We start from the raw sequence: 13,661 nt of genomic DNA, 5'->3' as shown, positions 1-13,661 counted from the left end.
TTGTATAGAAACGTTCAAAAGTGACATATATATATCTTAAATCTCTTCTTCCCTAAATATCTTATGAAATTTGTCAGTAACTAATGAATTTATGATCAATAGCACAGTTTTCTCTAACTCGATGCATTTTTAAAAATAGAACATTGACATTATATATATATATATATATATATATATATATATATATATATATATATATATATATATATATATATATATATATAAATTAACTCTGAAATGATTGCCTTTTATTTATATGGAATTTACGTTTGAATGTGAAAGTACATTTCGTTGAGAAATTAAGTCACTTTTTACATTAAGTTACTGAAACTCAATAGCAGACTGTAGACTTTTCTAACATAAGATAATCTTTTTTGTCATTTGTTAACGTAATAACTGAATGTTATTAATTTTTATATACATAAAACTATCTAAAACTAAAAGGAAAAAAAAATAAGAATGAAAGACTTAAATACACTTAACAACATAGTGTAGCTCTTTTCATAAGTACATAAGAATAAACATACATCTTTCGAAAAGGATCATCACTGGTAAATGATAATACAATGGTTTTCAAATATTGACCATAAAGACGGAAAATTACGAAGTGTAAGGTAAGTTATTTTAATTTACATGAAAAACACTGGAAAATAAAAACACTTATCAATGAGAACAGCACACCAGTCATAATAATCTACAAGGCTATCGAATACAAAACTATTTGGTTCGAAACACTATCAGTTTAGGAGATTAAACAAATTACTGAAGAATTTGAGCCACACCTACAAAGACTTAGTGAATACAAAAGAAACATGTATCTATAAAACGTAATATATCTTCCAATTTCAAAAGCTAGTAACTCAGAAAGTTGCCAGCGCATCCATTTTGATTTTCTTAGTTTATAAATAATGTAGGGATATTCTATCGGACACATCCAATTATGAAATACTTACATTCAACATGAAATATACTCCTATAGCATAAACTTCAAATGCATATAAGAACAACTTTAACAAAATAGCTAAACAATTATAAAACCAGGGAACATACAAACGTACTTCATAAGTTGATTAAACCCTTGGATGCATCTGCATTGTTATCATGATGATAATCATATGTAAAATCATGCATTTTTCTACTGGTGAAATAGTTTGAATCAGATAAGTCAATTTAAAATTAAACTGAAAATAACAAAGTTTCTCGATCCAAGAACACTTCTTACTTTAATTTACGCCAATATTGATTCATTATTATTGTACCATTTTAAAGAGTTTACATCTAACATATTTAAATTGTATTTGTTGATTGGTCTTATTTTAAGTAATATCTTCAGTAACAAACTGGACGTGACAACGACTTACAAGAACACACATATATGATTTTGTTTACTAACTGGATAACAGAAGGTATACAACATTTCCAGAAGTCCTATAAACCTTCAGAATAAATATTATACTTAGTTGGGAGTTCCTAGTAAAGTACGTTTCGTAACACACACATATATACTATATCTGTGTATATATATATATACCAACCGACAACGAAAATTTATTTTCGAAATATTTCTAATGCATCATACAGGTCAACATTAATGTTTCCGCTAGTATTTCGTCACTAATTAAGGAGTACATTTACCCTTTTGATCGGCAACAATGTGTGAATTACAAATTAACACGTAATACTATTTATTTAGTGACAAGGAGCTTATTCCATTATCAGAGACCTTAGGAATAGTTAGGTTTCTATAGTCCATATTACTGCTACAATAAATAACTCGAGTTTTAAAAAGGAATATATGTACCTAAACCCGATTTAGAAAGCCAAAAATAACCATGTAACACACAAACTAAAACCTATCTGACCAACGCCTTTTGCGAACTGTAACGCAGGAAACAAGGGAGGGAGGTGCCTGGAACAAACGAAAAAGTGTAAAGTCATGTCCTTTACGTTAAAGGAGTCGAACGAATAATGAAAGTGAACGATTACGAAAGAATTGGCAGAGTAAGTATATGGGAGAAAGCGGAACCCCGGGAAACTCACAGACACGATGATGTTAATCATAAATTCACATGGCCTTGGATCGAAGCAGAGACCTTTTGCACCACATGCGAGTGCTCTACTACTGAGCCACCGTGCCTCCCAAGGAGGAAACACAAACTTGCTCAAAAGTGACCACCCTGAAAATGCAGTTTCTAAATTAAATGTCAATATCTGAAAATCATTGCACCTTCTGTAACAAACGCTACATGGAAATGTAGATTATATTCTTAATAGCTCCTTAAATCGAGTTTGCTAGGAACTACAACATGCTTCTACAAATTTAGAAGTACGTTTCATTTTTATTTATTTATTTAGTTTTATTTATTAATTTATTTTACGCGAACAACCCTGGGGATTCAAAAGACACTGAGGATGAGAACTACAAATGACAGATGAATAAATAGCTGGTATAGTAGCGGACTGAAGGACATAGGGTACACCGAAAGTATTCTGAGCGCAGACAATAATTGATCTGTACATTCGCTTCACATGAATCAAGTTAAGATTTCTTCAGAAGTAAGGCTCTCTACATAATGCTATTATGATGCCATTTCATACTCTTTAGAATGTTTGAATTTTCATGTTCATTAAGATATTTTGCTAGTAAAATGGATGACACAAACTAAATACAAAAGCCCTCGATACGTTGTAGTAGGCACTGATCAGCATTGTTCCAAATAAATGTAAAAAGAACTCGTTATCTTGAATCATCGATATTACGAAGTCATTAATACATCCTTTATATTGACGTGCACTGCAAATGACTCTTTCTCTGCTAAGGAAACATTCAATAACTGACTTATCATAAAAGAGACAATTACTACATGCGTACGTAAGTCAAAAGTGTTTCTAACCTTTCATTAACAAAAATCAGAAGATACGATACTTCTCATCGTCATTGCCAAGTAGAGATGCAAGGGCTCGGAAAAAAACCGGCTTTTTTGGAAAAAAACTCGGTTTTTTCTGCTTTGCTTTTTTGCTTGGGAAATTTTGGGCTTTTTTCAAAATTCTGCTTTAAATCGATAAAGCAGACTTTGTTTCGCTTCTCTATAACACAGAAAGTCATTTAATTGGTGGTTGATGCCGATAATAATATAAAACCTCGAAAGTAAACCATGAATTTCGAAAAGATATTTTAAACAATTTTACTTCAATATTTTTACATAATGAATTCCAAAGGATTAACCAATGTATATAATAAACACATTTTAACCTCCTATATACAAAAGTAAGCAGAGTTGGCAAGAACCATGGTTGTTTCTGAAAATGCCAAAAACCCGTTTTGGGGGGGGGGGCAATTTAAACCAGGCTTTTTTGGGGTTTAAACCAGGTTTTTTGATTTAGATATTTTGCTTTATGTATTTGTATTACATATTCACAGAAATAAGTTTCTTTCGCCTTGGTGTTATTATTCAACAACGGGGTTATGCTGGAAGAGGTCCCATAAGCTTAAAGAAGTCCGGTCAGTAAATTTCTTAAATTGAGAAACTCCCGCCCTAGCCATCGGGAAAATCCCGTCATTCTTTTAAATGTAAAACAATAACGGGAAAATCCTGTAAAATTTAATTTGCATGTAAAATTTAAAGGTCAACGTATTATAATCAGTACGCTAAAACTGAGTGACACACAATCATAGTCAACGTCTTGCGAATAAAATCAGAAAAATAAAAACACTGCTGAACAAGACTGCACTTGTAAAAACACATTTACACCTGACGTTTCGATCTTCTATCCAAGATCCTCATCAGACGTGAGTGTACGTCTGATGAGGATCTTGGATAGAAGATCGAAACGTCAGGTGTAAATGTGTTTTTATATTAAATAAGTGAAGTCTTGTTCAGCAGTGTGTTTATTTTTCTAAACTGAGGTATTAAATTACAAATTTAGTATGTAGGTATCATTGAAAGTCCAATCCAAGCTAATGTTGGAAGCTAAGTAGGCAATCGATAAGTTTTACCAATTTTAATCAATATATTTAAGCAACCTTCGCTTCTTTATAAAACAACAGGCATGCAGAAATATATAATTTGGTTTCGTTTTGTATGTTTAGGCTTAACATCCTTACGTAATACCGAGGTTATCAAGGAGAAGACTTTCGCTTAAAGTGACATCCGAAAGAGTACTTGGTTTACACATGAAAGAAGGGTTGTGGTTCGACCGAGAATTGAACATGGGACACCTTGATTAAAAGGTGAAAAGGAAATAAGACTAATGCAGATGGTTTGACATGTGAAACGTCACTATGAAGTTTACACGATTCGCATTTTTGTTCTTTTAATTTTTTTAGTTTAAACCAGTTATTTAAAAAAAAAAAACAGCTGGTGTAAACGAGCCAACCTTAAGAGTAAAAACTTCTTTCAAAAAATACACAAATAACTAGCAAAATTGTATGTAGTATTTTTACTTCAAAATATTCCATACCCTCTTTTTGAAACAAAATAAAATTAAAATAAAACATAAGAGAAATACTTAGATTTGTATGATACAATTAAAGGCTGCACATGGTTCTGTATATTCTTGAAATTCTACAGTCAAGTTTTTTTATAACCACCATCAAAGGCGCCCATCAGGGGGGTTAAGGGGGCGCTTGCCCCCCATAGAGGAAAATGTACTTCAGAATATTGAAAATCCAATAGGATTTTTACATTAGTTACAGCAAAATTTGAAACTATTTTTGAAACGTCGCTTATACTTCCCCTCCTTGGAAACCACAACATGGGCGCCCTTGACCACCATCACGGTTTACCCAGTCCTCAAGATTTCTGAATTTTTAACAAAAGGGATTCAACATATCATTACGGAACAAAAAAAAAAAAAAAAAAAAAAGACTACGGAATATATTTAAGTTAAGCTAAATACAACTGCACAACAAACGTGACTGAGTGGTTGGCTTTTGCGCTTCTATCGGGAAGTCCGGGATTCAACCCAGCATTCGACCATTCTGACAAAGCCTTCCTTCATTCCATCTGAGAATGTAGAAATAGTGCGTGTACTGGCCGACTAGGAGTGTAGGAGTTGGCCGACTTCCTTTCTTATTGTTTTTAAATCGTTATTATTAGTAATTACCAGCAGTGACGGTTTTGCGAAGGTTAGAGGATCGGTCTTTCGGACTGAAGCCTGTTCTCCAAAGTTGTGGAACGTCTAAAACGAACGAAACATCTATTAGTTATGCCTTTACTCATAAACTTTAAGCTCCCGTCAAATAAAAATTACGAATATTTAGAAAAACTAAACATTAGTAGTAAGAAAACCCCTCCCAAAACACTTTTTTAAATTCGCCACTGATTCTCAGTATAAAATGATCTTCAAGGTTGTATCTGGAAGATTATTGCTAAACATATAAACGAAACGAAATATTAGTTATGCCTGTACTCATAAACTTCAAGCACCTCCCAAATAAAATTAGGACTTTTTAGAAAACGAAACAATCAGAGAAACCCCTCCCAAAGTACTTTTCTAAATCCGCTATTGATTATTTGTATAAATTGGTATTCAAGGTTGTATCTGGAAAATTATTGCTAAATCATTGCACAACTACAGTATAACAGAAATGTGGAAATACGGTTTGACGGACATATTGAAAAACGTATGCTTTGACGGATATATAGAAAAACGTAAGTTTAACTTTCGTGCTAGAAGCTGGAGTACTAAGCTCTTAGAAATGAAACACGGATGACAAACTAAAATGATCTAGAGAAGGAAAAAAATGTCGATAACTCAAAAGTTAAAATAAAGTTAAATAACCTGTAAAATTGCCCTCAAATACTACATTCTTCATGTTAGATTTAATTCGTAAAATATGTGCTCCATCCATCTTGATGGTGAATTACAGAGCTAAATATGGCATTCAGGTCGTGGAAATCTTATCTAACTATAGAATATACTATAAGAAAGCTATTTGGATAGAAAAATCATGAAAATGAAAAAAGCCAAAATTTCCAAAATTCTCGGTTTTTTCCCAAAAAAGCCGGCTTTTTATGTGAAAAAAACCATCGATTCAAAAAAGCCGGCTTTTTTGCATCTCTATTGCCAAGTATCAAGAGAATTAACTTTACTGGAAAGCTACACACAGTAATTGTACTCAAACATATCCTTTATTTCAAATAAATATCTTATCACGTAAGCTATAAAAACCACTAGCATATAGATAATTTTAAAATCCGTTGAATTTATAAATATTGTGTTTATAAAATATTTATTGTATAAATCTGATTATCATCTTATATTATTATGCGAAACTAATAAATTGCACTTAATATTTTTCCAATGGCATGTAATTAATTTGAACTATAACATTTTCAACCAATCTTGTATTCCTACAGACATGTTGTGATATGTTAGTGAATACTGCTGGAGTATTTGTCGCCAACCCAAATTTCGCAAACTGTCTATCTGTCTGTTGCCAAACATCATTCGTGGCATTATTATAGTAGCATCTTATATTACGATTTACACCATATGCACTTTTTTTTTCCTTTTTTGCTGAATTAGTCATTACGACATAGAAAAACTGAAGACATACATAATACATATTACCTCTAACACGAAATTTTATTATTAACTGGCAAGTATGAGAATTTTACAATTAACATATATTCTACGGTAATTACAACAAAAAACAACTTTTCTGTATCATAAGAAGACAATACAAATTCCCTTACTGCTACACACCAAATGCAAAACCTATGCCCATATCACTTAAAGTTATAAAATACATGTGAATGTTTACTTCTTATATTGCACCAAAAGTCTAAGGGAATTATCTATATCAGTTTCCTATTTGATAGCCTTATACCATTCACCTGATCTATGAAATAAATAGGACAAAAAGCAGCTCTATTGGACACACACACACACGCGCGCATACACACGTACACACGAAATGAGTTTTTAAAGAAACCGCTTTGTCACAAACAGAGATCAAGACAATTAAAATAGACCTGGGATTCAGGTGTAAATGAAAAAGACCACTACAAAACATATGCAAAGACAGGCACTATAGACAAAAGTTAATAAAAATACGAAAATATAATACATGAGTTGAGGAACTATCAACGATATTATTATGAATATATTTTTAAAAAAGATATATTAAAATGAAGTCGAAATACAAGGAAATGCTACTTCATAGGCATCAATAAATTTCAGAATACACACTGTAAATACTGATACGTAGTGATCGAGTTTCTTTAAGTACAACTATTCACCAAATAAATGTGTGTCTGTGCCACTGAATACACTACACCATCTCATTTCATATTGTAATATGCCAATAAAAGTTTAAAAGTAGGCAGTGATTCATTGATTTACATTCATTTATTATCAACCCACGTACAAAAATAGGTTTCAGTAGATGCATTAAAAATGAAAATGTAATGCGACTTAAATAGAAAAGTGCGGCAAATAGGGATAAATAGTAGATAGGGATTCACGACAGATGTAAGCGTAAGTTGTTCTTGTGAGACTCGTCATGAGCACAATATCTTAGGGAAGTTCAATGAAAAAAGGTTGAACTTCTATCCTCAAAATCGCTGAACTGTCGTTGATATATCCACTATAACTGTTAAAGAGCGAATAACCATGAGGGCTCTCAACTGGAATGAGGGTTATCAAACTGACGATTCTCGAAACTCCTTCTCCTAGTTCCTCTATGTCTAAATATGGTCATGGTAGAACATGGTGGAAAGCTCTTCTAACAACATCATTATGACGTCGAATGTGATACAGGCTGCGGACATTGTCTTCTTCTGAGGTTGAATGAAGGACTTTCCCGGCCGAAGCTGAGTCCTCATTTCTAAATTGAAGGACTCTGAAGAATGTTCATTCTCAGCGTGACGAAGGAAACTAGACATTCCTAAGTAGATGATGTTACAAATGTTCACACAATCTAGTTCTTAATTGTTGACAAAGTAAAAAATGTGTCGCGCTAATATTGCTAAGTTGCGATCTCTCTTCCTTGATTCTGATGAAAAGAAAAGTAACGAATGTGAACACTTTCGAGTATCAATGCTGACACGTAGAATAGCAATGTGGGCTGAGACATTTATAACTTAATTGAGAAAGACGAAAATTAAAGAAATTAAAAGTGAGGAATACTGAAGAATGCTGTGAGGGAAAATTAAAGGAGACTTAGTGAAAGGAATTTGCGAAGGGGTACTTAATTTTAATAAATAAACGAAAAAGTTATAAAATATTTTGTAATGAAGCTTTAAACAACATCCATTGATTGAAAGAAAAAGTAAATGGTCTTTGGTAAGATATAATTAGCGAACTGAACCAAGGAGGCATTCAGGAACGAACCCGGGAGCCTCGGAGAAACGTCTTCAAAATCATACATCTTCACACTAGATATGCCTTCCAAGCATACAATCTCGAGGTTGATTTCAGATGCTGAAACACTGAATAATTATTTTCCTTCACCTCATGTACCATGTGACTGGTTTCTGATGATCTAAATCGATTTGGTTAAGAGAATATAAAACTGCGACGTGAGAGAAATGAAAAAAGAATACAAAGCATTCAAATCTGTCGCTAAATACAAGAGGTTAACCATTACCTCAGCAAACAACACATTATTTAAGGGTTCTCATCAGTCCCTAACCCACTTGTTCACTTCTCTTCTAATTTACTGTAGAAATTAATAATACTAAGATTTATTCACGTAATTATTTAATGCTTTAAACAACGCCAATTACTGAAACAGTTCTTCTTGATACGTTCTTGACTAGTTTAAATAGTAGAATTTGTACTTACACGAAAATTACATAGAACACCGTCATAGTTATCTGATTAGCGTACACGCCTTCGGCGTGAGGGACCCGGGTTCGATTCCCGGCGGGGTTCAGATTGCACGTTAAGCTGTAGGTATACGTCTCATATACCATAAGTACTGAAAGGGGCGCTAAACAACAATCCATTCCAACAAAAAATACACAGAAAATGTCAATATTTTTTGATTTCTGCTGTATTTCGAAAAGAAAGGAAAAAATTAAAATGGGGACAAGACTAACGAGGGCTTTTTCGTTCCTTTTAATGAATACTTCCCGCAACAATTCACATGTTGCCTGAAAAGAATCAGTTCATGGAGTATGCTATTCAAAAACATCTGACTACGGCAAGAAAGCAAAAGAACGTAATAAGCATCCCGAGACTTTTTTCTCCTCAAACGAGAATAATTTATCAGAACTAGATCAGTAACAGCAAGTATAGACGAATGATTAAAATCCTGACTGTGTTCAGGGCAATGTTCATAACATTTTAAAAGCTATCATATTTATAGTCCTACGCTTCATCTCCACGTGTCATAAGAGCTTATGTCAACACAAATGTATACGTTCCGCTCTGAGAAATGTACTCAAAAAAACCGTGAATGTACGCACTGCTGGCGGGATATTTTATGTATTACAACAGGATTTTGTCCAAACTCATTGGACCAAAACAAGAGTAGTTCGAGGGAAACATATCGCCACTGCTAACATTCACAATGTATGTATCTAACTTTCCAAGTATTAAATCCACTTGATAACACTGATACATTTTGTTTGTTTATTTATTTATTTATTTATTTATTTATTGGAGTTTAGCACCTCTCTCTAGCACTTAAGCTATATGAGAGACAGACCTACAGTTTAAGGTGAAATCCGAACTACCTAAATCCGTTCAATACTTTTGCACCGGGAATTGAACCAGGAACCACGTGCACCAAAGGCGCAAGCGCTAGGTATACGACCAATGAGGGAGAAGAGGAGAGGGGGAATGAATCCTCATATTCGAAGCATAGCTGAAAGAGACCAAAATGCATCCCTTCAGTATTTTTGATCCAGTCAGACATGCACTTACTTTCACATGAACAAGTTCCAAATCATCAACACCTGCAGTTTGACTCAATAATTGTTATTTTGACTAAAATAATAAAAAAAGAAAACTATGTGTTTTGTGCAGATTAAAACTTCTTAAGATTCTTGTTCTTCAGAAACTTATGAACTCTCGCAAGTAAAAGAAATGTGTATTTCATCATTGTCTTACCTGAGAAAAACGATTACCCAAACACCGTCAATTACCATATTATTAATAACGAAGATATCAAAATTCACTTTACATCTAATTACTGGTAGATCTTTCAGTAGGAAAGCTGAATCCCTATATGGAAAAGACGAATAACCTGAAGAGCACAAAGTCAAAACTTTACCTTCAGAGAAACCTTTCAGTATACTGACGAATTATTTGTATTTACAGCCTTTTCAAACTTCCCCTATCTTTTAGATCAGTTATATATTCGCAAATAATCATAAATTAAGAATAAAAGTAAAAATGTAGAAAAAGTGTGAATGATGTCAGTGAAGATGAAATCAGGGATGATCTGAGTGGAAATGTGTTAGTTGTAATTGTAATTATGCTTACACAAAATATGGATGTATTGAATGGGTGTACTTGAATGGGTGTATGTGCTAAATTGCGGTTTACTGTGTTCATGGACCCTTTATCATCCAAAGCACATGACATCTGAATGGAATATTTACTACATTATTTTTACTAATTACTAGGGCTAATATTTTTCAACTACACATTAAGCGGAAAATTGTCCAATACGTAATAAGCAGAAAAGACGATTAAATCTAGTCAATGTCTTCCTTGAGCAAGTTCCACTGTATCTATTTGTAGTAGTATGGGGTATAATAAAGATGCACAACGAAAGTAAAAGAACTCTCAGAAAAAATAAATTTAATGTTGGTTAAAGCGTCTACTACTTGGTACTTGGGGCAACGATTTGTATGATATCCTTATTTGGTCTTATTTTTCTCAGTCTTGCATGTTCGACGATTTTAGAGTACTTTCTAAATAATTAGCAATTGTATTAAATTCAAATGTGCTGAAACTTTATCCACAATTCATATTACACTTTACTTTATGAATACTGATTGAACAAAATATAGTAGTTTAGAACACAAATCCCAGGTCTAATAACAAGTAGCAATCGACCACTAACGTGTGGAAGACAACTGCTGTTGTATAACTTAGAAACAAACAATAATACTTCACAAGCGGGTTCTTGTCAATTGCAGCCTTAAATCTATTATGATAAAACATCATTATTACTGGCACTAGAAAATAATGTTTTTTATATGGAAAACTTGATTTATACAAAAAAGTAGATCTTCACCTAATATCCTCCGTCATGAACTATGGTCACGACATCGAAAACAAATCAGTCACACTACTTTTTTCTCCATTTCCACTTCCAAGCATATACTCTGATACGGATATGTATAAGGCAACTGTCAACCCAATGCCGCTAGCAATCACTGTGTTTTTCTGAAATATTATGCACGTTGCAACACAAAGACCCAAATAGGTAAGGTAGCGAGTCATGGCGACCTGGCTTTTGCGTTGGAATTCCCTTTGATCTGCAAAAGATGAAAAGTGCTCGAATGTTGGGTTTGATATACACTCACAGTACAGTCATCACAAAATCTTCTGTGGTTAGGAAACAGACCTCAAACTGAGTTGTCAACCTTTCTTAAAAGAATCTCAAAGTGCGGTATTGAAAATACACAAACGGTGTTATCATGATCAAACAAGCCATGCTTTGTGAAAATGTGAGATTTTACGGCCGGGAAGTTCAACTCGTGCTGCAAGCAATCAGTGTCGTACGTACAAAGGACAAATTTAAGAAAGAATAAACATTTCATGCATACATTGAGCCGTGAAAATTGGAAGTACAACAATGAAATAAAAAACTGTTGTCTACAAAAACATCATTAATGATTCTGATATTTACTCTCATCGTTTCAAGACTCACATAAATCACTTCTGCAACTAACATTTTATTACCATATGTTAAGTCGATATCAGAAGAGAACACCCGCCTATACCATCTGTTTTCTCAAAACTTCAAAATAAGTGGTCTGATTTAAACAACTTCCTGTAACTTCTAAATTAACCACATCCTCCATCGTAAGTTACCAAAATATGTATTCAAATACTTAATCCTATATGTTTCTGACAAGATAAATTATATAAGCAAGTATCCATTTTTGCTCACGACTTAAATTTACAATCAAAATCACTATACACAGTCTGTCTCCTTACTTTATTTCCCTACACTATATAAAATATAAACAACTCTAATATAAAAGAAGTACACCCATACCTACTATTATGGATTCTATGCCCACCATTTATCGAGCTTGTTTTATAGTATGTTCTATGCACCATATGACAGAATTGTGCTTCTTCAAATATTTTCTACTGAAATATCTATATACGGGCTTAAAAAGATTAGTTGTACTTCAGTTTGTACTTAAGTATTCGCATGTGCAAAAACCAGTATTACTTCACTTTAGTGTTTTCGATCGGTTCTCCTACTTGTTTGTAAGCCAAGGCGACATCACATGAGTTTTTGTTTCACACGTTTTATTTAGAAATAAATTTTCGCATTTTTATTTGGCATAAACAATGTAAACATAATTCATTATAGTTTCGCGTATCATCAGCGTATGTGTATATATATATATATATATATATATATATATATATATATATATATATTATTGTGTGTGTGTGTGTTATAAAATGATAAAAACAGGTAAATTCTTCAAAATCTTACATCCTGAGAGTCAACATTGAAAGCATTAAGATAATTCTCCAACTTCGGTTTATGTCGGCACTACTTTGTAGCACACACTTTTTATAGAAACAATTCATACCTAATCACGTGATTTTATCTATACTAACAATCAATTATTTCTAGGAGAGGTGTAATGACAAAAGTCTGATTAAATAAGATTATTGATGTGAAAAAAGTAGTTTAAACAAAGAAAATAAAGCAAATTACATTTTTGTGTGTTGTGATTTCTTATAACAATGATAATTCATTTTTTATTAGTAAAGAAAGTGTAGCGCTAAATGAATACATCAACGTTCTGGTACTAAAATGTATATAATGTCCGTCAGACTATATTTTGAAACTCAATGTATTTAAGAATTTTTCATATCTTCTTATTTATTTGTTTCAACATACGATCCCTTTTCAGTTCCGAGGATCATGGGATGTCCAGCCAGCTTCAATTTATAATGTGGAGGTCCAAAGCACACGTGGTCCCAACCGGATGAACCAGGAGGTGGTTCATCATATTGTCACACTAAACTAAAATAACATCCGATTTGAGATTTAAAAGTCAGAAAAGAAACAAAGTTACAACCAGAAGCTCGGTGAACATTGTGTAAAATTGAATATGTGCGACGGAGTATGAGGCGCTGTGTTGGTTCCTAACATAAGTTTGGGAACTAGCTGAAAGACGATGGTGTTTAGGCATGTCGTTATCTTTAGCGTTTGATTATACAGAAAGTGGAGCCTAATTGCAAAGAAAGACCACCCATGTTTAATTTTATTTCATAGCCTTGCACTCTTATCGGTACGTAGGATTCTATAATCTATATTATTAAAAAAGTACGATATATTATTGAAGAAATTGACGCACAAGGTGTGATCAAAAAGTACGGTGAATGTAGGTGCAGAGGGCCATCTATCGATTTTGTATCCATTTCAACTAGTAAGCTCGGTAGCCTAAAACTTTGATATAGTCAGTGTCGAGTTTGAACGAGTTGTGAGATGTTAGTTG

At 33.1% G+C, this 13,661-nt stretch overlaps 1 protein-coding gene across 6 annotated transcripts in view; it reads right to left on the bottom strand.

Moving 5' to 3' along the window:
* The window catches only part of Creld (Cysteine rich with EGF like domains), a 365,129-nt gene that overhangs the window by 222,954 nt on the left and 128,514 nt on the right, over positions 1-13,661 (bottom strand). The window contains exons 8-9 of one of the 6 annotated variants that reach the window (XM_081762914.1): positions 11,201-11,444; positions 474-5,181 (exon numbers count right to left, since the gene is read on the bottom strand). The exons of 2 other annotated variants lie outside the window; for them this stretch is intronic. In XM_081762914.1, the coding sequence (XP_081619040.1) occupies positions 11,227-11,444 (218 nt within the window). In that variant the 3' untranslated portion in view covers positions 474-5,181; positions 11,201-11,226. Of the gene's footprint in view, positions 1-473; positions 5,182-10,694; positions 11,445-13,661 lie in introns of those variants that run through there. 3 more of the 6 variants (XM_081762913.1, XM_081762915.1, XM_081762912.1) reach the window with 3 other exon arrangements.

Source organism: Thermobia domestica, chromosome 6, assembly GCF_964235325.1.
Source record: "Thermobia domestica chromosome 6, izTheDome1.hap1.1, whole genome shotgun sequence".
Taxonomy (NCBI): domain Eukaryota; kingdom Metazoa; phylum Arthropoda; class Insecta; order Zygentoma; family Lepismatidae; genus Thermobia; species Thermobia domestica.
The sequence above is the reverse complement of the archived record's forward strand: the minus strand, read 5'-3'. Positions and strand labels throughout refer to the sequence as shown.